This window comes from Asterias rubens, chromosome 18 (assembly GCF_902459465.1).
Source record: "Asterias rubens chromosome 18, eAstRub1.3, whole genome shotgun sequence".
In the NCBI taxonomy this organism is placed as follows: domain Eukaryota; kingdom Metazoa; phylum Echinodermata; class Asteroidea; order Forcipulatida; family Asteriidae; genus Asterias; species Asterias rubens.
In genome coordinates, this window is record NC_047079.1 from 5721807 (window position 1) to 5748825 (window position 27019).

Below are 27019 nucleotides of genomic sequence, written 5' to 3' on the forward strand. Positions count from 1 at the left end.
TCCTAGAAAGGCTGCCCTTTACAAAGACCAAAAATCGAGGTTGTACTTTCGTCAGATTGTTTTGCTACAATGAGCAGTTGTCCAACTCTCACCTTACCTTACACCTTTGTTTTGTCGCAGACATTTTAACGAAGTAAAACAGGAGACGAAAGAAGACGCATGGGAACTGTTATTGAAAGGTACTACAAATTTTTGAATTGCATTCTCCCCATTCCTCAACAGGTGTTTTTCTGTTATTCCTCACTTTTGTTTGGGTGTAGATGACTTCAAAGGGAAGGTACACCTTTGGTAATTACTCAAAACAAATATTAACTTAAAAACTGATTTGGTAACGAGCATTGGAGAGCTGTTGATAGTATAAAACATTGTGGGAAACGACTCCCTCTGAAGTAACGTAGTTTTTTAGAAAGAGGTAATTTCTCACTAAAATAATAAAAAGACTTCTAGCTAGAAGTATTTTACTCTTTCTGAAAGCACATAAATTCGTCCAACAAGGGTGTTTTTTCTTTCATCATTTTTCTCGCAACTTCGATGACCAATTGAGCCCAAGTTTTCACAGGCTTGTTATTTTATGGTTATGAACGGATACACCAAGTGAGAAGACTGGTCTTTGACAATTACCAAACGTGTACCTTCCCTTTAATATAATCCTCTTACTGTAAATTCAGGTAAATTGACAAATCGTTTTAAACGATTCAGCCACATGGTTCGTGTATGGTGCACATCTGTGTGTGCAGCATTCACCACATATTATTGTTGCAGGCTGGCATGGTGGATGTTTTTTCAAAACACAGTGGATATTATATATGGTCAGGCAGTTAACCTGTTAAATTCTCAAGCCCCCAAACTTGTGTCAAATAACAATGTAGGTGGCTGGAATTAACCTACATTACTGGATCCTTCCTCACTCTAACTGTAGCAGAATCCAACACAACCCATTCAAACTTTAGAACTCTGGTTTCATGGTGATCCCTTGTGAAGCATTTAATGTTAGTGGCGCATTCAACAGTCCCAACAGAATCAAACAAAACTAGCTTATGGATTTTGATGGGTTCGAGTGAGGCATTGCATGGTGAGTAACCATGTGTAAATCTAGTTGCTGTGTAGATTATGTTCTTTTCAGTTGGTTAGAGTTCAGGTAATTTAGTTTCTATGTTTAATTAATGCCATCAGCTCAACAGCAATTGACGACCAATCTCTCGTCTCTCCTGGATGACCCTGAGGGACAAGCCGATGCTAAGCAGCACCTCAACACCCTCAAGATGGTATCTTACCTTCTCTGTCAGACGGTCGAGGCGTTTGAAGCAGATGCATGCAAGCCGTCCATCGATACGACGGTCAGAGGAGGGCGGGTGAGTAGTTGCCAGTTTCATAGAAGTGCTTAAGCACAAAAGGTAGCTTGCACAACAAAATTATGCTTACCAGAATAAGATTACCAGCCAAACCACCATCCCACATCTGTTAGTGACTGGTACCCTACTCATTTCTGCTTAGCAGAAACAGGTTAACAGCCAAAATTGCATTAAGTTTGCATAGTTATGACTGGTGCCTCGCACGATGTTTGCTTAGCAAAGAAATTTGTCAACTGGTATTTTCTGCTTAGCAGATTTATGAAAATAGGCCCCGATGGGTTTCTTGTTCCTTCTCAAAGCGTGAGGCCAAAATGCAGGGTTTGATTTTTACACTGAACCCGCAGATTTGAGACTGGTTATTTTAGTGTGAGGCCAGTATTTTATTTTTTCATTTGAACTAAAATACGTAACTGTGTACTAATATCAAAGAGTGACTCTCAAGTTCGACAAATATCTTTTTTTTTATGTGGTTCTTGTTACTTATTGAAAGTTTTTAAAGACCCACATCTTCCTTTGCATCCAGGGTCGAACCAAGAGTAAGAAGACGGCAGCTGGATGGGATTGGGAAGCTGAGAAGGAGCGTTTCTTACAAGGAATGTTACATCTTCTCCAGTTAGAGGTCTGGAGACTGTGGGACCCGCCCATCGTGGAGGAAGAGTTTGTCAAGTAAGTGTGTTCCTCATTGTTTCCTGCTGTTGGTGCGAAAGCATTTAAATTTGTGTTAAAATTAAATAACTGAACAGGGCTTGGCAGTGAGCAGAACTATGAAATGTGGGCCCTGATAATTATTTTAATTTATAACGCGCCAATTCCAGACGATGCTGTTCAAAGGTCGCATGACAATGTTCTGTTAGAATATTAAACCATTACAAATCATGTTACACATTATGACAAAGAGAGAGTTCTCATCAAATCTAATTCCTGATCAGCTGAAATGATGCATGCCTGTGTTGCAGAAGAGTCTGTGTCCCCCCCCCCCCCCCCACGACGAACCAGGTACAAACTACTTTTGAAACATCCTCCTTCATCCCACGTTAAATTCCCATATGGGGATAGAAACTCCTGGGGACAGAATTTCCTTGGACACCTGCACCTACAATCCCGTCCATATCTCATTGGGCCCCGGTGCCCCCTTTCAATGTTGGCTCTCATTGCGCAGTCTTCTTCGTTCCAATCAACATTGAGACGGGAGACGGGGAAGAGAATCATTTTTGTAACACTGCGAATGGGCGGCCCAAACAATTTTGGCTGGGATTGTAGCTTTTCAATGTCCCTGTTGGTAATGAGATGGTTTTTGATTGATTCTCACAGCCTCGTAAGCTGCTGCTGCTATAAACTGCTGGAGAATCCCTTGGTTGGGAGGAACGCGGGAACCAAAGAAGCGTTGTTCAGTCTGCTTGGTCTGCTCATTAAGAGATACAACCATACATTGGGTGAGTAAAAAGTTCTATGAAAACAGAGGAACCGACGAGAAAGACTCTGCTAGTGTCGAAACGTGAGGCCGTTAAAATTAAGTCAAAGCATGAGGCCGCTAACATGAATTTAAAAAAAAGAAAAAATTGCAGATACGGGAAAAATTATACTCTTCCTTCTTTAGTCTGTTTCCTGATTCTTTAGCTCTTGGGAAAAATAAGAAATTTTCTTTATGGGGCCTCACAAGTTTTCTAGAGCCTACAGCATGTGTACCTGTAGCTCAGCCCTTGTACTCGATAACATTTTCATACTTCCTTTCCAAGGACCAAGTACCATGCCTGATTATCTTGCAAATCCATTTCCCGGTTAAAGGCAGTGGACACTATTGGTAATTACTCAAAATAATTATACGCATAAAAACTTACTTGGTAAAGAGTAATGGGGAGAGGTTATTAGTATAAAACATTGTTAGAAACTGCTCCCTCTGAAGTGACGTAGTTTTCGAAGCCCTGAACTTAAATATTGGTGTTGCTCTTTTGCCTGTAGGAGCAAGTCTTAAGATAATCCAGCTTCTGCAGCACTTTGAGCATCTTGTCAGCCCCATGGCGCAGGGAGTGCAAACAATCGTCGCTCAGTTCGGGGCCAAGAATATCGTCAGTGAAATCATGAGGTAAGAAACGAAAATGTCAAATCAGTCGGTCGTTGTGTGTTCACTTTGTCAACGTGTGTGATTGTGTGATTTGTCAGACATCAAACAGACCTGTGTCTCTTGGAGGCGCACAGCAATTTTCTTTTGGTAAGGGGCACATCTATGGGGGAAGCGTGTCTGAAAAACTTTGCAAAGAGCACCACAGCAAAAGCATAGGACACCATGGCAATTGTCTTGGGTGCTGTGGGTTAAATTAATGCCTGTACACCAATATTTGAAAGTTGACAAAAATTACCATCTGGTAATCCAAGTGGGCCCAATGTCATAAAGCTTGTAAGCACTAAAAGCACCATACAGTTACCACTGCTGCAACTGGTACCCCGATCATTTCTTGGTAAGCCAAGAAACTTGCTCAACAGAATTTACTGCTTATGAAAGAGGGCCTGGTAGTCTCATTTCTGATCAGAGTCTCATGATATTATTTTCACCTTTGACCGCAGGGAACTTGGTAGTCTGGACCCGTACGACCTTGCGCGTGATAACAGCGGTACCCGATCCTACGCAGCTTTCCTCGTTGAGTTGTCGGAGAAGATTCCTAGTCTGATGCTGCCTAGCATCAGTCTGTTGCTGTGTCATCTTGATGGAGAGGTAGGAATCAGACCAACCCATAACCTCCCCCCCCCTCCCACTCAACCACCCATCCTCCATGTCCCAAGCACCCACCCTTTCCTTGGCAGAAATCAAGGTGAAAACTAAAGAAAGGCAATCCATTTAACTGTTGCCTATATCGGTGCTTGCCAATCCCACAGCAAAAAACAATAATGCAAGGATTTTTATTGCCATTGTTCGAATATTATGTCTGTGCAAAGTGATTTGGTTCCCATTTGTCTAGTTTTTTTCTTCGTACAACTTTGTTTCCTATAAGTGAGCTGTTCATATCTTTAAGTTTTCCATACGAGTAATTTTTTTTCCGTATACATTCTGGGTAGTTTTTCACGTAAGACTTAAATGAGTTTTTCATACAGTGTTTTATAAGTGCTTTAGTGGCTCTCGGTACATTATTTTCTATATCAATGTTTCATCTTCTTTTATTTTACATTTACTCTTTGCAGTCTTACACCATGCGCAACGGTGTTCTTGGTGTCCTAGGGGAGATCGTCATCCAGGTCTTGAGTAAAGATGGCCTCGACAAAAAAGCAAAGAACACCAGAGACCAACTTCTGGATAAACTTGAGGTATTTGCATCCTCGCAAAGATTACAAATAATATCTAATAAAACACGAACAAATTAGTTTCTTCAGGTGAAAAATGACTGAGTCTATATTTTCCCGGAGTTCCTGGTCTGATCGACATAGTATTGCGCCACAGCACCTTGTGAACAATTTCATTGTTTATATAGCAGTCCTGGAATTTCATGCATGCCTCGGAGGCCATGGACTTGGCCTCGGTGCCCCTTCAAAAGTGTCCCATTGGCTTGAAGATTTTCCAATGTAAATTGCCCTTTGTAAAATGAAAATGGCCTTGCCCTTTTGAAAATGAAATTCACCTGATACAGGAATAAGGTTTTATTCTTCAAAATGAGCTCCACATACACTGCATGAAAAAATAGTGGGATTTTTGATAAAGCGCTTCATAAGATTCACCATCATCGCTGTATAATGGATCGAACGAGACTGCAGCTCATCAATTATGAACTTATCATTTCCGCTAACCCTTCTTAAACAGGACCACATCCACGACATCAACGCCTTCAGTCGTAGCCGCGTCCTTCAGGTCTGGCTACATCTCTGCCGAGAGAAAGCCATTCCGTTGCCAAGACAACGCAGCGTGATGTCACTGACGCTCGGTCGTCTCCAGGACAAGTCGAGCATCGTCCGTAAGAACGCTGTGCAGCTGCTCTCTGAGTTTCTAACAAGCAACCCTTTTGCTGCTAAGGTAAGTCAACCTGGGTCCATTAACATAAAGCTATCAAGCAGAAAATACCGCTTAAGAAATGCTAAGCAAAGAAATGTGTGGGGCACCAGTCACAACAATGTAAAATTCCTGGATTTTTGGCTGGTAACCAGTTTCTGCCAAGTAATATTGCTATGTGCTAAGCAAGTTTTTGTGCTTACAGGCTTTATGAAAGTGAGCCCTTGTGTGTTATTCTTTTCCTAAGTAAAAAAAGGTTTGCGGTGCCACCATGTAAACATCTTTTCGTTTTGTTTGTGAGTAGCTCTGAGAAGAGTCAGTTTCTGCTTGACGTTTCGATCAGTGTGTTCTGAACATTTTCTTATCCATTTTCTATCCATATAAATATGCAGCTACCTGTGAATGAGCTGGAAGCCACTCTTGAAAAAGAGAAGGAGAAACTGAAAGCCATGATGCCTGACGAGCCACTTGATATATCAAGAGGTAATAAGAATAGACCCCCCTTGCTACATGGACACTGTGGTCACGCGGTCATGTTTTATGCACCGAGAACAGATTGGTTTGCCTCCTTTGGCCACAGTGAGGACACGTTTTGGGAGTGAAAAGTTTTATGCAAGGGTCTATATCAAGGACCCACAAAATTGTTCTGAATTGTACCTGAACTTGGAGATGTGGAAAAGTTTTTATGCAAGATGCAAAAAAACCCTTACAAACTTGTGAAAGTCTTACTTTTTTCTTTTGAAGGAAAAAAATCTTACCTGAAGATGCAACTGTGGAAAAGTTTGCAGAGTTCTTTATATGCAAAGTATATGCAAATTAACCAATCATAATTTGTGTAATCCTTTCATTTTTACAATCAAACGACGAAAGTATCTATGAAGTTTGCTCTCAATTTCAAGAATGTGAACTCAATTATTATTATTTTTTTGGAAGATGTACACGGTAAGACGGAAGAGATGTGGCAAGCAATGGAGCCAGAGTTGACTACCATCGTCAAGGAGCATCTTGAGGAAGATGCAGAGGACGATGAGGAGGAGGACTGCCAAGAAATACCCGAAGATGCAACTGTGGAAAGGTACGTAAAGAGTTTATGCAAAGAATATGCAAATCGTATGCAAATTAAGCCATCATAAATTATGCAAGTCTTTATGATGAACAAATGAAATACTTGCATTTCTGACTTGCATATCTATGCAGGCCTGATATTTCAATTGATTTCATACGCCTGGTCATTGCCCCTAAACACTTGTTGAAACAAGTTGAAATTTAAATTTTCTTTCTTTTTCTTAGCATTAATTCAACCATTCGTGAGCTACTGGATAAATCTCAGCATCGCCAGGCTCTACGTCTTCTCCGATCTGCAAGAAGTTCCTGGCCCGACTACAAGCTCTTCATTGAACCAACTCCCGTCTTTAGGTATAACTAAATGTTGCCGATTGTAATAGAGATATCACTTCTTTCTGCTGAACAATTTCTGCAAGGGTGCTCTATCAGCGTTCTGAGGACCAGTCAAAATTCTGTGCCCTTTGGAAAATGAAAATGGCCCTCCCATCTCAAAGATGAAATTCCAAGCCTGGGCTAGTCACTTTAAAAGTTAGAGCAAACCCTGTCTTTGCATCAAACAGTATTTCCAGATTATGGTATTTTCATTCTTCAATGGAAGTGCCCTTTGCAAATTAAAAATGCCATTGCCCTCTCAAAGATGAAACTCTAAGCCTGGGCTTGTCACCTTAAAAGTTCAGGGCAAACCCTGTCTGTGCATCAAGATGGTATTTCCCACCTACCCAGGCTTGCTGTTTTGTTATCTTTGTTTCTACCTTCAATTCTCTAGCCCTCTTGATGGTGAGGAGGAGGACGAAGATGAAGCCCAAGTCACCCAGGCACAGCTTCTTGCTACTCTCAAAGCTGTTTACCTAGGTAAGATGTGTTTTATGCTTCGAAGTTCATACGGGTTCCTACGCAGTAGTTTAAACTCGATTCTTGCAGTGCCAGTTTTGGGGGGCGTTTGAACCCAAAATGCCCAGCTTTTTCTTCTTTTTCGAAATGTTTTTGTTTGTTTTTTGTTTTACCCATATACACTGATGTGTGTTAGCACTGTAGGCCTACACTCAGTACTTTCCCAAGCTCTGCAAAAAAAAAAACACAGGCATATTACTCGGGTGGGATTCGAACCCAGGACCTTTGCAATTCTAGAGCAGTTTTTTTTTACCAACTTGACCACCGAGATTGCCCGGTAGCTAGATTCAGTTCAAATCCTATATTTTTTTATTTTATTTTTTTTAAATATTCTTTATCCCGATGCAAATTTCTATCTATTAAAAAAATAATAATAAAGATAAATAAATCCTTCTCAAAAAAAAAAGTGTCTTGCTGATTTGTGTTGCCTTGGTACATCCCAAAGTCAATAGTATTTTTTTTTGTAAAAAATCCCTCTCGTAATAACATGCATGATATGGTCGTATCGATAACTGATGACACTTTTTGAGTACATTAAATAGACCGATCTTGTAAACCCTTAGCACCGAAAGATTTAAATGTGTGTGTAAGCATAAAGCAATAAATAGGTACAATTGAAAGAAATTTTGTTGTTTCATTCTTCTGGATTTGGATCTCAATGTTCTTATTAGAGCCAAACGAGAAGAGAAGGATGATGAAGCAATTTTAGTTTGCGATGTTGGAGGAAAACCCCAGGGAAATTATTCCAGAGAAAACCCACGCATTCAATTTTGTGACTGAAAGCCCAATCTACATAGTGCCCCTGGTGGGATTCAAACCAGGTTCTTCAAAATGACACACCTTTTGACTTTCTTTAGGTGAGAAGCAACAAGAGCCTCTGGATTCTGACTCAGAGGAGGTGCTGAACCTTCAAGACGTCAACGAGCTCACTGGGGAGGCTGCCGAAGGGGATGGTGTAGAGTCTGTTGTTAACGAGTTGACTAAGCAACAAGTTCTTGTCAAATACCTCCAGGTAACTGTGGTTATTAAAGCCCTGCTACCGGTGAATCAAAAGAATGTTATTTAATCGTTTTATTTCATTTTAAAGGCATTGGACACTTTTGGTAATTGTCAAAGACCAGTATTCTCACTTGGTGTATCCCGACATATGCATACAATAACAAACCTGTGGAAATTTTGGGCTAAATTGCTCATCGCATTTGCAAGAGAATAATGAAAGAAAGAACAACCTTGTTTCATTACTTTGTGTGCTTTCTGATGCATAATAAAAGGCTTCAGCTGAAGTCTGTTATTATTTGAATGAGAAATTACCTCTTTCCCAAAAGCCAGGTTACTTCAGAGAGAGCCGTTTCTCACAATGTTTTAGACTATCAACAGCTCCATTGCTCGTTACCAAGTAAGTTTTTATGTTGACAATTATTTTGAGTAATTACCAATAGTGTCCAGGGCTTTAACTCTTCATGCTTTTCATTTTAACCTCACCAGGACTGTGTCACCTTCGCCGCCCAAATCCAACAAGCCGTCCCCATCCTCTGCGAGCTCCTGAGCTCCAAGATCAACAGCGACGTCCTAGAGGCCATTGAGTTCTTCGTCAGAGCTCACGAGTTTGGAGTGATCAGCGCGCTGGAGGGGATCCGTCGTATGATGGTGCTGGTTTGGTCCAAGGAGCAAGGGGTGAAGGATGCGGTGGTTGCTGCGTATAAGAGGCTGTATCTCAACCCCCAAGGAGGCACCCAGAGGTACGTCCTTAACCCATCACCCCTTAACCACCTCACGCCACACTTGCAAATAGCTTTTCAGAAGCCTTTTATACAGGCCTGTGAACTGTCCGCTTTTTTGATGATCAGGCTGATTTTTAATTGTTATTATTATTATTTTGTTTTCTCCCCTAGATACTTTTTTTTGTGGGGGTGGGGGGGGAGGGGGCTTCTTCTTCAGGGACTTGTCAAATTTTCATCAATCCATTAAAATCCCACCCCTGTTCTACTCCCCAGATCTCGTTCTCTGACCATCGTCAAGAGTCTGATGAATCTGACCTTCGGTGCTCGCCTCGGCGAGCTGACCTCTTTAGAAGAGCTCCTTGGGGAGTTTATGAAGAGCGACGACGTACCCCCCCAGGCCATCCAGATACTGTGGGAGCACTTCACCAAGAAGCACTCCAACACTACGGAGGAGGAGAGCAAGGCGGCGCTGGTCATCCTTGGAATGACCGCTGGGTAAGTCTGGAGTCGTGTCACGGGCCAACTTTATAGAGCTGGTTAACAATAAGCAAGTTGTAGTGCTTACTGAAGCAGAAAAACTTGCTACGGTGTAAGCATTTTTCACAGTTGAGCAAGAAAGTTAGCCGCATTCATCATGAATTTGCATTGATTGTTGCATATTCCCTCGTCTCGTTGCTCCTACAAATCTATAACGATTCTATCCGCAATCATTTCCCCAGGGCTGACATGAGCATTGTACGCTCCAACATTGACCTGTTAGTATCAGAGGGTCTCGGTGAGAGAGGACAGAGAGATTTCATCTTAGCCAGAGACACCTGCCTGGCGTTACTCAAGACGGTCAAAGCTGGCAAGGTTAGTACGTACAGCTTAGACCAGGGCCCAAAAATAGTGCTTGACAAGTTTCTCTGCTGAGCACGAAATGAGTGGGGCACCAGCCGCAACAGTGTAAACTTTATGGAATGTTGGCTGGTAACCTGTTTTTGCTTGGCAAGATTTTCCTGTGCTTAGTAGGTTTTTGTGCTTACAGGCTTTATGAAATTGGGCCCAGAGACCTATAACATGGATCTGCTAAGCGTAAGCAAAGGATCGTCGCTTGCGGAAGCAGGGAATTTCGCTCTGTTGCCAGGCGTATTTCACAGATTTAGCACACTTGTGCATGTCCATACTCCACATTACTAGGTATATACAGGCTTACTAGGCTTACACAGCTAGCGCCGAAGTTTGGCACTTGCTCTGTAAGCTTGAAAGGCCAGAATTTTGCAATAAGCAGAGCCATGAGATTGGGCTCAAACAAACCATTTTCATGGTTCTGCAATCTAATTTCTTCCCGTTCATTACTGTCTATGTACCCAAATCAAAACTGGAAGGACATTGTTTGTGATTATATTAATTGGGATATTTCTTTTAAAACCTCCACAGCCCAAGGTTCTTGATGGAGAGGAACCATTCCGTTTCCCAGCCGACCATCAGATCTTCACTCGTCTCTCCACCATCTTGATAACAGGTAAATTTTAATCTCTACCCAACACCAACACCCCCCTCCCCTACCAACCAAGTTAATAACTGCCCGCTTAACCCAATTCACCTTTCGTCATCACTGACAATAAATCTTGGCTGTGCCACTTTGGGAGTAAGATGCCCCTGTGTCTTAAGCGCGGTCCAAATGCAGATGCGATATGATTTTTGACGTCACAAGTTCACCAACAAAAAAAAATTCAAAAGAGTACTCCTGGACAACAGAGCTGTGACGTCAATTTCGTTTCGCACAAAGCATTTATGGGAAGTATGATCAAGGGCCCAATTTCATAAAGCACCAAGTATTGCTTAACAATTGTTTGCTAAGCAGGAATGAGCAGGGTGCTAGTCACAGATTGTACATGTGGAATGACAAATTGGCTGGTAACCTTATTCTGGTAAGCAACATTTTGTTGTGCTTAGTTAGTTTTTATTAAATAGGGCTCAGGCTTAGCTGGGTAATGTGCATTTAGGCGACAAACGTCTGCCTTAAAATTGAATCTTCTTTCCCTGTAATGTTGAATGGAATTCTAAATATCTCCCTGGTTGTTGTACAAAATCTTCTTGATTGCAAAATGCAAACGCGGTACCTCTGCCATTGCTGTAAATAAACACATCAATGTTTTGGTTTCTAGGAGTGAGTGATTTGGAGAAAGTGCACTGGTTACCGCTGGCCGAGCAAGCAGTTAACACCATCTACCGGCTGGCCGAGCACCCGGATACTGTCTGCGGAGACATCGTGAAGAAATTAGCAGCTGCGATTATTAAGGCTGGACAGAGTGATGAAACGACGCAGGGTGGGGAGGATGGTGAAACACAACCTGAGCAGGAAGGTATCGTAAACCTCCCTTGCGTTGAAGTCAGTCGTCTTGGTCATTTTAAGATTGTTGTTGAAGTTGAAAATCATTTATCATGCTATTTACAAAAAAAAAAAAAATTATAAAGCTTTCTTTAATATGTTTCTAATAAATTGAGAATAAGCCGTTGGGGAAATCATTCATAATTTTTTTTTCTTTTTTTTGTAAAAGCTATTCTAACTATTTTTCAGAGTTGAGAATAAGCTGTTGCAAAACCTGCTTACCAACCAAATTGACCTATAGATAGTATAAATGCAAAACAAAAGTTAATGGCCTGATATTTCCGACCCTAGCAGAGTCTTTCTCGAAGGCTAATTCAAGAAAGACTCTGCTTATGGTCAAAACGTCAAGCCATTAACTATTTTTTGCAGGTTTGAGATTTCTAAAAATGTTCATGATGTGCTAACAACAAATTTAGTAAAACTTGATTAAATATCTTCTAGTGGCGTTAAGATTGTGGCGTTAAAAGTCTTTTTCTCATAATATTCCAAAAGAATAACATTTAGGTCAGATTACTTTGTTTATGTTTATTTATTGTTGATTTGCTTTGTTTATTTTCACAACTTTGTGTGTAAACTTTTTCGGGATAATTTCATTTTGTAAAGCACTATGATAATGCCTCCTTTGGAATGGCGTTATTATAAACACTGCTTATTATAAGACTTATAAGTTTCGTGATGTTTTTTTTTTTTCCACAGGGGAATCGTCAGCGAGTACCAGCTGCCCAGCCGGTGTCCTGTCTCGTTTCTTAGCCTTCTCCGGCCATGTGGCCTTGGCCCAGCTGGTTCATCTCGACGTGATGGTCTCGGGAGAGATGAAACGGAGACACAATATTCAGGATAAGGAGAAGGAGAAGAAAGATCCCAAGGATGCTGCTAAGGTATGACAAGAGAGAAAATCTGGGCCCAATTTCATAGAGCTGCTTAAAGGCACTGGACACTATTGGTAATTACTCAAAATAATTGTTAGCATAAAAGCTCACTTGGTAACAACCAATGGAGAGCTGTTGATAGTATAACACATTGTGAGAAACGGCTTCCTCTGAAGTAACGTAGTTTTTGAGAAAGAAGTAATTTCTCACTTAAATTTTTGAATTGAATTTGAGACCTCAGCTTTGACAATTACCAAAGGTGTCCAGTACCTTTAAAGGGTCGTGTACTTTTTGTTTGACACAAAACACAATGTCCACCGATTTACATTAAACTTACACTGTTTGAATATAACGATGGTAGAATGTTTGCCTTAAAATATTACTTGCTGTGTGCTGTAGTTTTTGTGAAATTAGTTAACCAATGTCTCAAAAAATGTGACTTGCTTTACTCATTTCTCAAACACTATCTCACTTCAAACAAAGGGGTCACTCTTTCATTTGTGTTTCCGTCTCAAGGGGAGTGTTTCTGGCGAGCAGGCGTCCATTGAGGATGAGATGGGGCTGGGAGGAGCTGCCGTTGAGGATGCCGAAGCTGAATACATTCGCAAGATCTGTGAATCCGAACTAGTCACTGGTAAGATTTTAAGTCATCACTTTCTTAATGTTTTTTGTTTAAAAAAAATTTGTCATTATTAATGTTTTTTTTGCATCAGGATATTAAAGCCATTGGACCCTTTCGGTACAGAAAAAAAAAAAAAAGTTCACAGATTTACAAATAACTTACAGGGTTTACAGAAGGTAGTGGTGAAATACTTCTCTTGAAATATTATTCCATGAAATGCTTTCCTTTTTGAGAAAACAGTAAAACAGTTCTCGTTACAAATTTATTTTAAACACATGTCATGACACGGCGAAACGCACGGATACAAGGCTGGGTTTTCCCGTTATTTTCTCCCGACTCCGATGACCGATTAAGCCCAAATTTTCACAGGTTTGTTATTTGATATAGAAGTTGTGATAAACGAAGTGTGGGCCTTGGACGATACTGTTTACCGAAAGGGTCCAATGGCTTTAAGAGAATATATTTTCGTTTTTGTTGTACACTTACACTGATGTGTATTAAGCACTCTGAGTGTTGGTAGTGACACATGTGTCCATGAGCAAGATACTTTACTATAATTGCTTCTCTTCACCTAGGAGTATAAATGGGTACCTGTGGGGATAGAGGTTGATATTGTATATGAAAAAGCCTTTGGAGCGCTACGGTTGCCCGGGTTGTATACTCCCCAGGGAGCTGAGAAAGATTATAGGGATGTTATTGGCTCAATGACCAGGCACTATTATAAGCGCATTGAGACAGTTATTGTGAAATGATCTATGTACGAACTTGCTATTATTATATAACTGTGTAAAATACGACAGGCTAATCACTCCTGATAATTTTGTAACTCCCTCTCAACTCAATCTATTCTATATAGGGCATAATCTCCTATCAGCCATTCGTCCACTACTCGTAATGGTCTGCAGCAACCCGGTCAAATACAACGAGCCCGGTCTGAGGGCAGCAAGCTCTCTGGCTCTGGCCAAGTTCATGCTGGTCAGTTCCGACTTCTGTGAGGCTCACCTTCAACTGCTCTTTACCATACTGGAAAAGGTATGTTCCTGAGCAAGACACTTTTGTTTCTTTCCACCCAGGGGTAAAATGGGCAGAGATGGTCCTTGTGATTGAATGAGCTGTGTAGCTCTATACTCCCCAGGGCCCAATTTCATGGAGCTGCTTAAGCACATAATTTTGCTTAAGCAAAAAATTCCTTGCTTAGTAAAATCAGATTACCGGCCAAGGCTCCACTCAATTGTTATACTAAGTAAACAACAGTTGAATACCAGTCAAAAGCAATGTATATGGTATGAATTTTTGGTCAGTAATAAGTGTAAAATAAGTAAGCTATTTTCATGCTTAAGCACTTTTTTTGCTTAAGCAGCTCCATGAAATTGGGCCCAGGGAGCTAAGGTGGTTTAAGGAATGTATTATACGGCCCAGTGAGGGGCAATGATGTTGGAAGCGCTTTGAGACACCCATTTGGGTGTGAAAAGTGCGGTATAAAAACCGACTATTATTATTATTATTATTATTATTTGGAAGGAAACCTTATTATTATTATTTTGTATTTTTGTTCAGGCTCCTCAACCAGTGATTCGAGCAAACCTCATTATTGCTCTCGGAGACCTCACCTTCCGATTCCCCAACCTGATTGAGCCGTGGACACCCAACTTATATGCAAGGTACTATATTTATATTTAATATTTATTTTATTGAATAATTTCAGTGCTTTCTTATTTCTTTTTTATTATTTCTTTACTTGATGATACCTGTAAGTGTTGGTTGTAATAAAAAAAAATCTTCAAAACAAAATGAAACTCAAACTTTCTTCTCTTATCGCTATTTATTTCAAGACAAAGTAGGTGAAGCTACAAATCATTATAAATAATATACAACAGTTATCTATTATAATGCATCCATGTGAACTGACAGAAATATTAATAATAATAGTCGATACTTATATAGCGCTTTATACACCGAAGGGCGTCTCAAAGCGCTGAAACATACAATATTTCCTGCAAGGTATGTGGGACTAGGTTTTTTGAATTATGAGATCTACTCCTTTTACATAGCACTATGTAATGGTTTACAAGGTGCTGTGGCGCAATATGCCGCCAATCCAGCCAGGAACACCGGGGCGAACCCCTTCTCTTTTCGATAAGTACACTGAGTTCTTTTACGTGCGTTACACAACACACGGGACCAACTTCTTAACGTCCCGCCCGAAGGACGAAGCAATGGTTAAGTGTCTTGCTTAAGGACACAAGTGTTGACCCATCCATGGGCCAATTTCACGCAGGGCTACGACTGACATGTTCAGTCTAAACAATTCACTGTTCAAAAGTGTAAAGCGAAACCATTCCCGCATTTGTAAAATTTAATATAAAATTAATGTGTGTGGGAAATAAAAGTGCAGACCGCGAATTAACCCACAGTAATTGCTGTGATTCACTCTGCTTTTTCTGTGGTGCGCTTTGCAAAGTTCCAATGCAATTTTTAAGTTTTCCTCACATAAGTGCACCTAACAAGAGGAAAATTGCTATACCCCTTCAAGAGCAAAGTTCAAGTCCTGCAATTAAACATTTGGAAATTGAGCTTGTCAAATTTGTTTCTAATTTTTGAAACTTCTTATAATTTTTTTTTTTCAGACTGAGAGATTCCTCTTCGCACGTCCGCAAGAACACGCTCATGGTTCTGACCCATTTGATCTTGAACGATATGGTAAAGGTCAAAGGTCAGATCAGCGAGATGGCTTCGTGTATTGTGGATCCGGAGGAACGCATCGCTGCCCTGGCCAAACTCTTCTTCTTTGAGCTGTCTAAGAAGGTAAGATCGCTAAACATGATAATGGACACTAAAATATGCTTAGCAGAGGTGTCTTAAAATGTTGTCGTGACTGAAACTTTTTTTTAATACTATGTTAAAAATCCATCACATATTATCCAGATGGGGTTCGAACCCACAACCTTTGCCATTAGTGCAGATGTCTCATCAATTAGACCACTGAGATTGCCTGATAGATTGAGGCAGTTTGAATCATAACTAGTAGTAAGTACCTTAATGAAAAAGATGATAAGTTTGCATCCGGCATAAAGAATATTATTTGTGGTTTACCCATACACCGATGTGTGTAAAGAACTATCTCGGTACTTTCCCAGTGTCCTCTTTCAACCTCTTTCAGCCTGTTAGAGTTTTACATAACGGTCGCGGTAAGTTGACAGGAAGGGCAGTTTACCCTGCATCCCCATTGGAGTTAATTTTGTCGCGGTACTTTATAATAAAAAGGAGACCAAATGGGAACACAGCTTTTTTATCAGTGACACACATTCACTGTTCATTGTTTGTTCAGCTTTTTGTACCACTGCAATTATTGAAGTTGTAGCTCGACTGATGAGAGCTGCAGATCGAAACTTTGCAGTTGAGATTGGTTCCATTTGGAAGGCATTTTTTCTTTTGTAGTGATTAGTCTCCCGAGGGAAATCTCTGCCTTCTTGCGCTAGTCATGTTGATTTTTATTCTTCGTATAAGTAGAGTTTCCCCAGAGGAACATTCTCCTGAATTAATTGCTCATGATTAATGAACTTAAAAAAAATTTAAAAAATAATCACTTTTTTTTGTGTGTGAACTCGTCTGTGTATAATGGAGGATTCATTACATTGTAAATCCTACCTCAAAGTGAAAAGACAAAGTTAATAAGACAAACTCAAAGGTTTTCTAAGTTGATATAATCATCGTGTAGTGCTTCCAACCTCCCCCCCCCCCCTTACTAAAATCTATAACAATGATATTTTGTGTGCTTTTAAATTGGCACTGCAAAGCTGCATATTATCAATTTATTATGAATAACTTTAATATTAGAAACTGATTAACAACCACTGTGCGGGTTTCCCAGTTGTGCCATCCATTAGAAGTGGAGAGTGTGTGATATGAAACGATTTGCGTGTAAATGTTAAGCCTACTGGCCATGTAGCCTGTGACATCATATGTTTATAGCGGTCCTACTACTTGCCGTCAACTCGCAGTCAACTCATTTTCGTGCCATCAACTCATTAAATTTACATGAAAAATTTATAAATGGGACACGGAAGTGTGAAGTCTGGGCTAAACTACATATTTCTCATGGTTTTCGGTAAAAATTCATTCACAAAAACGACTTTGTGTTGATAGAAAAAAAGTACCAATCATTGACATCTTGGACCAAGACTAATCAATGTGAAAAAGCAAGATGGCGGCCGACGGTTTTGCTGTTTCGAGATAATTTTTTCACGAGAAAAAAATTTTTATTCCGAAATATGACCTAAAACTTTCGCGAATTCTCTTTGAGCTGATACTTTACAGTTCTATGCTTCTTTTGTGGATTTTAAATGTATATTGGAGGAGTTGACGGCGAGTTGACAGCGCAAGTGAGTTGACGGCGAGTTGAGGCAAGTAGTAGGTCCCGTTTATAGAGCCACCAAGCCTGGACTTCCTGCAGGTATGATTTGTACGAATAGCTGTTGAACAACAACCCTTACCCTAACCCTATTGTTCAAGCAGTGTACCTAAATACGAGTATAATTATGCATATGCTGTAGAAGTTAATTTATTTTGTACCGCATTAGATTCAATACCTGACATTTTAAGGTTCTGTCGGGTTGAGTACAGGACAGTTTACTGATATTGAAGCACTCACTTGTATGGTGTGTTGTGCACTTGCTTCTTGCCTTGTTGATCCACTAGTTGTGTCCACACGGTTGATGTTGCGTAGTCGTCCACTAAAAATCATCTTCTTGGCCTGTTTCTGAAAGCGTTCATAGGTGAAGCAGTAGATGAATGGATTGATGCACAGATTCACCACCACGACCGTGCTGAATAACGGAAGGGCAGCGTTAAACGCAAAAACTTCAATCAAACCGAGATTAAAAACCATGTAATAAATCTCGGTCGGTGTCCAGCAGACGGCGAAGAAAATGACTACGACAAGTAATGTCTTGATGACGTTCTTGTTCGCTCTGGATAACATGTTTCTGGCGTCTTGATTGTTGTCATCGTCTCTGGCTTTTGAACGCCGGCGGAGTTCCAGGATTATCTTAGTGTAGGCGAACACCATGATGGCCAGAGGAATAACGAGGTCCCTCACGAACACGAGGAAACCTACGACTGCTCTGAAGGCAGAGCTCGGCCAGTAAACACCACACACACCGTTAGTTTGGTGTGAAATTGGAAAATTATGAGCAGTGGGTAGAGAGCCGCACAGCCAGGCAATTAGAATGACCATCTTGAGCCGATTGTTGGAGAACATGCTACGATGCTTGACCGGTTGACACGTTGCGTAGTACCGCTCAAGTGATATAGCGACCAGGTTGTAACTTGACGTGATAAACACACTGTACTGCAAAAATGGTGACCACCATACCTTACAGTAGACTGAGCCAAGGACGTTGTCGGGTACGATCGCCGGCGGCGAAATCACCAGCAGTTGTCGGAGAATGAACACGAAAGCGCCGAGAAAATCCACGATCGACTGATGGATGATAAGCTTATTGGTCGTTGAGATAAAGACGCTTCGATATCGTAGCATGACCAGACAGACGAACGCATTGCCAATCATTCCTAGTGAGCCAACGAAAATACTCGCGTAGAAAGCAGTGTAATTAAAACTGTTCTGTGGCTCAGAAGTTTGAGGCGAAACAGTTGACATCTCCATCTTGTGTTAAACGACTAGGTGTTGCTGTGCAGGCTGAAGCTAGCTGTTGTCAGTTTTGCGTTTCACCAACGAAGAGTTTCCTTAACACTGAGTCAAATCACAAACTTCCCCTGTTTATAGATTTCTAAAATGACTCTGGGATTGGAACCATCGTGCTCGTTTGTGTAAGTTCGGCACCCAGATTTGGCACAATAAGTATAATTTCCCTAAGGTATCAATTTATATATATTTCCTTGATATACCTTTGTGGAAGTTGCTTTCCAGTTCCAAGCAAACTCAGAGCCTCAGCATTGAGAATAATTACAAGTTGATTTCCCTGAGGGTAGCATCCAAACTGCTGTGGGACGAAGACGAATACATCGTTATAATGTCTTGGTCGAGATTTCAGTTTCCTCTGTCTTGGAGAAATGCAGAATGAGACAAACGGCAAGTCGTACCCTTTATTTATCCAGAAAGACCTTATAAATGACTGTCTGTTGTATGTTTAATTTTGCAGTCCTCTTGTAAATAATTCACTCTAATTTTGAGTTTCCCTCAAGGTGGACTCAGAAAACGTCAAGTAGAAGTCAGACACTACATTTCCCCCAGTTTTCTTAAATAGACTTTGGTTTGATTGCTCTGTCTAACAGATAAATTGATTTGAGGCTTTTTTAGTGGACTGTAGAGTGTTCTCCAAATCTGGTACACACTACACACTGCCTTCAAATTGGTACATTTGGTTTATAACGACCGAGAAATCTAATAACAAACAAATCTGACCAGTGCAGTTTGTGCTTGGACCGGTTCTTCATTAGATTACATGTACATCGTTGGTTCACAAACAATTTCACCCAGAGTTGTCCAACAACGAAAGATTCCAATCAATTGATTACACAGGACATTGTTGAACAATGCTTCAAATCTGAATCACGATCTTTCAAGTTTGTCGGCTCTCGTGTAAAAACGACCGAGAAATCTAATATAAAAAACACAGATGTGCCGTTTGTAGAAAACACACGAAGAGGTTCTTTGTTGTTTATTCTAAAGGGTTCAACCGATATAATTGTTTAACCAATGGGCATTCAATCATAGCATAGATCTCTGTCCTTACTCTATGATCATAGCAAGCAATTGAGTTGTAGCAACCTCATGCTGTTTGGCGAGAGGCTGTAGGACGTAGACACAAGAGATCGGCGCGATGGACCCTTGCTGTCTCTGCGGTTGATTGATTGAAACTTTGTTCCCCTTGTGATAAACCGTGTTAGGATGATGGGCGGGAAAGTATCTTTGGGCACGCAGCAGACACGTGTCTCTTGAGAATGACTATTTGAGATGGAGTTGTTTCGCAGTAGTGCTGTTTCTCAGAATGGGTTGCAGAAGAAGAAAAAAACCTGGTGTATGTGGCATCGATGACTGGTCAGGTAGCGTTTATTTGTGTTGTGCATTTATGGTTCTCCATGTTGACCTGTGTTGAGTCCCCATTGTTGTTTTGCTGAATGTCCACAAAAATTGTCATCTGAACTCATTTCAAAGTGAGCTGTTTCCCAGAATGGGTTGCAGAAGAAGAACCAATTGGTGTCGCATCGATGACTGGTCAGGTAGCTTTCATTTGTGTTGTGCATTTATGATTCTTGTAATCCTTGTTGAGTCCTTAATGTTGTTTTGCCATGAATGTCCTCCAAAATCATCATCTTGGCTTTAGTTCTTAAATACAGTTTATGTGGAGGTGAAATGGATTTTCTGCAATAACACTGGCACTGACGATGAAGGATTCTTTTGTTGTGCTGTGCGCACTGTGAGTGGGCAGCTCAAAATTAAACGTTGGCAGAACCGAAATGACATCCCTCTTTTAGTCTTTTGTTACATCATGTTCGCTGTACTGTGCATAAAGCAAATTGTGTCAATTTCTTCACAGCGTTGGTTTCTTTTATAGGATTTTTGCTGTAAAAAATGAGAGCAAGAACTGGTTCTTCTTATATTTTTTCTGAGAATCGCCTCATTCCCAAGAGACAAAATGTCAGAAGAAAAAGAAATTAAACCATTAACTTGTATCTCTCCAGAAGTGTATATATTTTCTATTTCACCCTCTCTGGACAACGGACAACAAAGGTTTTCTATTCTTATTTTGCACATCTTGGAAAACATTTCCCTTCATTCGCTGTCCCCTCGTGAGTATCTCACTGCTTCCGAAGGTTCCTCTTTTAGAAAAAGTCGGGCGCATTCAAGTTTGAATGGTTTTTGAAGGTTTAGCTTGGACACTTGAGGGCAGCCCGAGGCCAGTGGGTTTTAGTGTGGCGCCAAGTAAACCCTGGAATGGACAAGGCCAGTGTCCCGTGGAAATCTGTCCTCCCCGATCATCTGTCCCCCAGGGAAAATAACATGATCCGGAGGAGGAGGAGGATTCCCAAGAGGGCGCTATCAGAAGAAGTTTGTACACAGTTAGCCTGAACATCTGACGTCACACTTCGAGGCTCGTGAATAACGCCAGAGACCGGCATCAAAACCGGCGCAAACCGGTGTGTGTTTTGACCTTTGACCCCATACATTTATTGTCATTGTATCCAATGGAATCACTGGATATGAGAAGCTGGGACCTGTCTTTAAGAATAAAGACAGGAGCCCAGTCTTAGCTCACAGTTTGCAATCTGGGGGGGGGGAACAGAATATCCAGGGTGACACAATCTCCTGCCACACTGAATTGTCTTATAAATAGTTTACATTTGAAAGCAATGATAGTGAATGCCACATTATAGGACCAGTTATCTTTTATTTGTTTATTTTTTTTTCCAATAACATCCAAGTAAACAAACCATAGTCATTTTTTATTTTTTTTTAACTTATTTTTTGTATATATGATTTTTTATATTTACTACTTCATAAGAGGGCACTATCAGAAGAAGTGTTTACTACTTCATTTTTTTCTCGTTTTTTCTTTTTTCTTTTATATTTCTTGTTGTTGCATTTTGTAAATTTGTATTGTTTAATTGTTGTATTATATTTGTGGAATGTTAAGGTCAAGCAGTCTGGACCTCCAGACCCAAGTTGTAATCGTACAATTTATTGTTATGATCGAACAGAGCGTGTGTTCGGCCTTGACAAATACTGTGTCCTTCAGCAAGACCACTTAACCATTGTTGCGTGGGATATTGTAAAAGCCATGGATCCTTTTTTTTTTTTTTTGCATTGTGTAATCCACGTTTCAAACCGAATGCAGCGTAGCCACTTAAATGTATCTTTACTAAGAGAAAGGTTTGGTCAAGGTGGCACTGTCTGGCTGCAGATAAGATGTTGCAGTGCTATGAAAAGGTCTGGTCTCATACAGCAAATAATACAAATCATTTACAATTAATCTCATCGGTGCATGTATTCATCGGGGTGGGGTGCCGGTATAGGGAGTATACGTTTGGGAATTTGTTCTACTCAAATATATTAATGACCGTAAAAACTTTCTTGGTAAAGATCACTGCAGAATTGTTGAATTAATTAACACTTTTAGAAACAGCCCCCTTTGATGTTTTTATAGAGAAGGGGGTAATTTTTGACCCCCCCCCCAAAATGTGGATCCCAAAACGCAACAATTCTAGACGCAACAGTTTTTGTTTTTCTTCTTTCATTATATCATTGCAACTTCAATGGCCAATTGAGCCCACATTTTCCTAGTACATGTAGGCTCGTTATTTTATGTATACGTGTGTGGAAATGAACCAAGTGAGGATACTTGTCCATGACAATTACTAAAAGTCATACTCTGCCTTTGAAGCAGACTTAACGCGTTTATCCCAATATCACTGCAATTCAACTTGTACTAACTGGCACCTCTAGTCCGATTGAAAGGAACACGTTGCCTTGGATCGGTCGAGTTGGTCTTTGAAAAGCGTTTGTAACCGTTTGTTATAAAATGCATGATTAGAAAGATGTTTTAAAAGTAGAATACAATGATCCACACACATTTGCCTCGAAACTGCATGGTTTTCTTTTTACTTTGCGAACTAACGCGGTCGGCCATTTATGGGAGTCAACAATTTGACTCTCATTTAATGGCCGACCATGTTTGTCGACGGAAGTAAAACGTAAACCACAAAATTTTGAGTGATACTTGTGTGGATCACTATATTCTACTTTAAAATATCTTTCTAATCATATGCATTTTTTAACAAATGGTTACAAACGCTTTTCAAAGACCAACTCGACCGATCCAAGGCAACGTGTTCCTTTAAGAACTATACAACCTTAAAACATGTATTAAACTCTTGACTATAGTGCTGAAGGACCTGAGACCAATGGTTTTAAGTGTCGGGCCAAGAAAAAGAAACTTGTGACTAGTGACTGGAAAAGTTCAGTTGGGTTCAATGGAGAACGAAATCCATTTTGTGGAATATAGAAACAAAGTATAACATTAACATTGAATTGTTGACTTTGAGTCTTATGCTAAATACACTTAAAATCAACAAAACAAAATGAGATAAAACGCTTTTGACATGTACATGCCTTGTAGTGCTTCTTCAAACAAACCCCCTCCCCATTCAAAAACATGTTAAATGCAACTGTGCCGGTGAGTTTGATTTTGTTTCGGGTCTTGTAAGACAATTTCTTGTAGAGCAACACTTTTAAAGGTTCTATGTCAGATTTTTGGCCGATTTGACCCATAAATGATGATTTAAAATTCAATAGGTATTTTGATGGGGGCCGAGAAACTTACAAGCCTTCATTTGTGCCATTGCTCGAAAAGTCCGCCAATTACTAGTAGCAGTGAAATAAAGTGCTCAAAATTAGTTTTTGTCGGGATCTTGCCAATATATCACGTGACCAATTCTTATGTGTGTTATAAGAAACGTTTGAAATTGTTGTCATGGTTCCTGACCATTAAAAGTAAAAGTTAAACTTGATTTCGTTAGAGCGTGTGATACTCTTTGAAATACCATTCACTCAAAAAAAAAATCATTTTTTTTTAATGTTTGGGGCCGAAAATCTGACATAGCATCTTTAAGCTGCAAGCCCCTGCAGTCTTGTGGGATTTACACTGCATATAGCATGTGTTTTGTTTGTGCTCTTTACAGTGAACTGAGCTGTGCAGTAGAAGTACTGTAAGATTGTACCGCATGCTTTTTGTGTGTTAAAATCCTAAGGTTCTCCAGGATTTTGTAGTGGACCAATTATTGGTACTGAAGAACTCACTTGTACAGTGTGTTGAGTGCTTCCTTCCTGTCTTGTTGATCCACTAGTCGTGTCCACACGGTTGACGTTGCGCAGACGTCCACAACGTCCACCAAACACCATCTTCTTGGCTTGTTTCTGGAAGCGTTCGTAGGTGAAGCAGTAGATGAACGGGTTGACGCACAGATTCACCACCACGACCGTGCTGAATATCGGAAGTGTCGCGTTGTACACTGATACTTGTAGTAGATTTCTGTCGGCGTCCAGCAGACGGCGAAGAAAATAACCACGACGAGTAAAGTCTTGATGACGTTCTTGTTCGCTCTTGATAACATGTTTCTGGCGTCTTGATTGTTGTCGTCGACTCTGGCTCTTGAACGCCGACGGAGTTCAAGGATTATCTTCGTGTAGGCGAACACCATAATGGTCATGGGAATGACAAGGTCCCTCACAAACACCAGGCTACCTCCGACTGCCTGGAAGGAAGGGCTTGGCCAAGAAATGTCACACCTTCCGTTAATTTGGCGTGATATCGGGATAGTATGAGCAGTGGGTACAGAGCCACACAGCCAGATAATTAGAATGACCATCTTGAGCCGATTGCTGGAGAACATGCTACGATGCCTGACCGGTTGACACGTTGCGTAGTACCGCTCAAGTGAGATAGCGACCAGGTTGTAACTGGATGTAATAAACACACTGTACTGCAAAAATGGTGACCACCAAAGCTTGCAGTAGACTGAGCCAGGGACGTTGTCCGGTACAATCCCCGGCGGCGAAACCACAAGAAGTTGGCGGAGAATAGACACAAAAGCGCCAAGAAAATCCACGATCGCCTGATGGATGATGAGCTTATTGGTTGTTGAGTTGAAGACGCTTCGATATCGTAGCATGACAAGACAGACGAACGCATTGCCGATCAGTCCTAGTAAGCCGACAAAAATACTCGCGTAGAACGCAGTCGACATCTTCGTTTCGTTAGTAAATCTCAGGCAGTTTACATCTAGTATATCTCAGGCAGTTTAGTTTCACAAGCTCTTATTATAGCTTTTTGAGTGCTCTCTGTGGACACTTTTCCTCTTTACTAAGAGTAAAGTCACATACGTCCTCCTTTTTTATATATTTTTCCATTCACTCTTAGGTTTTTCACAACTGTCAAAATGGGCAGACAAGCACGAAAGCTTAAATATCAAGGCCAATTACTCTGTTTCTTATCTGACTTCAAAGGTTTTCATTGTAAGTGATCCGCTTCACTGGTAACAATGGTTTAAAGATGAATTGCTGGCATGGCTTGGAAAACAGAACAAAAATACTCACAAGCGCTTCTGTTTTTCTCCATTTTCTTCATTTCACTGGTTCCAACAGATTTTAAAATGAAAGCAATTATGCCAGCAACGCCCTGTTTCCCGTCGGTCTTAACAGGTTTTCAATGTAATTATTTTCATTATTAATATTTATTTGACCTCAAAAATTGACCCGTTTTGATTTGAAGATACCGATGGTAAAAAACAAAAAAAGGTGTTCAATGGCTTTAAAGAGTCAAATACTTCCCTGCGCTATTAACAAACTTTGTTGAAATCTGTTGGAAGTTTTATGACTGCCACATCGAGGGAAAGAAACAAATTCAATTCCTTTTATGGAATGAGTCGACACTTGAGAGTTTCCCATTCTTAATTTAGAGTGACAAGCGGCAGAATACGTCAATTGTTGACTTTATTGTATTACATTGACAGCTTAAAAACCAGACACTTTATGTTTTGCAATATTTTTAAAAGGTGCTCTTGCGTCAACATTTTTGTCGGAACAAATGCCTCCGGGGCTGTGGCTTGAGGAAAAATAATAAAAATTGGTGCGCCACATCTTTCTTGTTTGTCAGTTATGGTCGTATTATAAGAAAAAATCCAATTAAAGGAACACGTTGCCTTGGATCGGACGAGTTGGTCTATAAAAGCGTTTGTAACCCTTTTTGTATAAAATGCATATGGTTGGAAAGATGTTTTAAAAGTAGAATACAATGATCCACACAAGTTTGCCTCGAAGTTGCGTGGTTTTCGTTTTACTGTGCGAATTAATACGTTCGGCCATTTATGGGAGTCAAAAATTTGACTCCCATAAATGGCCGACCGTGTTAGTCGAGGTAAAAGGAAAACCGTGCGATTTCGAGGCATGTTTGTGTGGATCATTGTATTCTACTTTTACATCATCTTTCTACCCCATGTGCATTTGATAAAAAAAACGGTTCCAAACGCTTTTCAAAGACCAACTCGGCCAAACCAAGGCAACGTGTTCCTTTAAAATAAAGCTAATTTTTACGCTCGTTGTGTACAAGTGCCTGAAGGGGTTGCACACTAACGACTTGTTTAATAAAATTTTTCATCGGATTTGTGCGGCTTTTTTACCCAAATTGTGGAAGTTTGGCCATAAAGGAAGATTAAGTGCATACTTAATCAGGTTTATGGAACACAGGAACCATGCATGCATCCCTTACAGTTCGTTTACAAACAGTAATACAACATGTACAAAGTGCAGCTTGGCTTTTACAAAGCGATCCCTGAGTAGACAGGGTCACGGCATGCCGTGGCTAGTGTTCATTGGGTCTAACGGACCGCACCACTACGTCATCGCCTCTGATTGGAGGAAAGTTCCCTACATAGCAACATCATTGGCTGTGCGCTAAACTCTGTCTTTAGCTTTGCCATTACAACAAAACACATGTTTCATTCTTGCGTTTTGGTTCCGTAGGGCCATGAAAGGCTGAATTAAAACGAAGTCATCGGAATATATTTTGTGTTTTATCTTTAGGTTTTTATGTCGAGTGAGGATTTTTGTGCATTTGATCTAAACTTTGTCACCACAACAACAGTTGGAGTTTAACATTCACCTGTAAATAGTCAGTTTACACTTTCAATGCATTGCCAAGTATATTTAGCTGATTTCCTCTTTTTGGATTTTGAGTTTCCTCTTTTTTTCTTCACTTTCTGTGTACAAAAGTATAGGAATATAATATTTTCCTCTTTTTTTTCTTGCCTGGTTTTCTCTTTTCCTTTTTTTTTTATGGATAGTTACTCACACATGCCTGCACGAAGTTGTGTGCTTTCAGATGCTTGGTTTCGAGACCTCAAAATACTAATAATAATAATAAACTACATTTATATAGCGCATAATATGAATAAACATCTCTAAACGCTTTACAATACAACAAACAACAATTACAACAGAAATATAAACATAGTTAACAGAAAAAATACACATACTTATACAAAAGATGGAATTGAATCATTACCCCTATGTAAGGGGGGAAAACAAGACAAAATTAGTTCTTAAATAGTTGGGTTTTTAGAAGTTTCTTGAAAG

General features: G+C 40.3%; 1 protein-coding gene across 1 annotated transcript in view; it reads left to right on the forward strand.

Annotated features, from left to right (window-relative positions):
• Window positions 1–27019, forward strand: part of LOC117302457 (condensin complex subunit 1-like) — a 61618-nt gene that overhangs the window by 2860 nt on the left and 31739 nt on the right. The window contains exons 3-25 of the mRNA XM_033786412.1: window positions 121–179; window positions 1174–1352; window positions 1876–2018; window positions 2664–2785; window positions 3312–3435; window positions 3915–4062; window positions 4527–4649; window positions 5140–5349; window positions 5718–5808; window positions 6259–6400; window positions 6616–6741; window positions 7157–7242; window positions 8139–8293; window positions 8767–9020; window positions 9276–9497; window positions 9722–9854; window positions 10422–10506; window positions 11153–11350; window positions 12073–12254; window positions 12762–12879; window positions 13724–13899; window positions 14425–14528; window positions 15495–15672. Coding sequence (XP_033642303.1) covers window positions 121–179; window positions 1174–1352; window positions 1876–2018; window positions 2664–2785; window positions 3312–3435; window positions 3915–4062; window positions 4527–4649; window positions 5140–5349; window positions 5718–5808; window positions 6259–6400; window positions 6616–6741; window positions 7157–7242; window positions 8139–8293; window positions 8767–9020; window positions 9276–9497; window positions 9722–9854; window positions 10422–10506; window positions 11153–11350; window positions 12073–12254; window positions 12762–12879; window positions 13724–13899; window positions 14425–14528; window positions 15495–15672 — 3358 coding nt within the window. The remainder of the gene's footprint in view (window positions 1–120; window positions 180–1173; window positions 1353–1875; window positions 2019–2663; window positions 2786–3311; window positions 3436–3914; window positions 4063–4526; window positions 4650–5139; window positions 5350–5717; window positions 5809–6258; window positions 6401–6615; window positions 6742–7156; window positions 7243–8138; window positions 8294–8766; window positions 9021–9275; window positions 9498–9721; window positions 9855–10421; window positions 10507–11152; window positions 11351–12072; window positions 12255–12761; window positions 12880–13723; window positions 13900–14424; window positions 14529–15494; window positions 15673–27019) is intronic.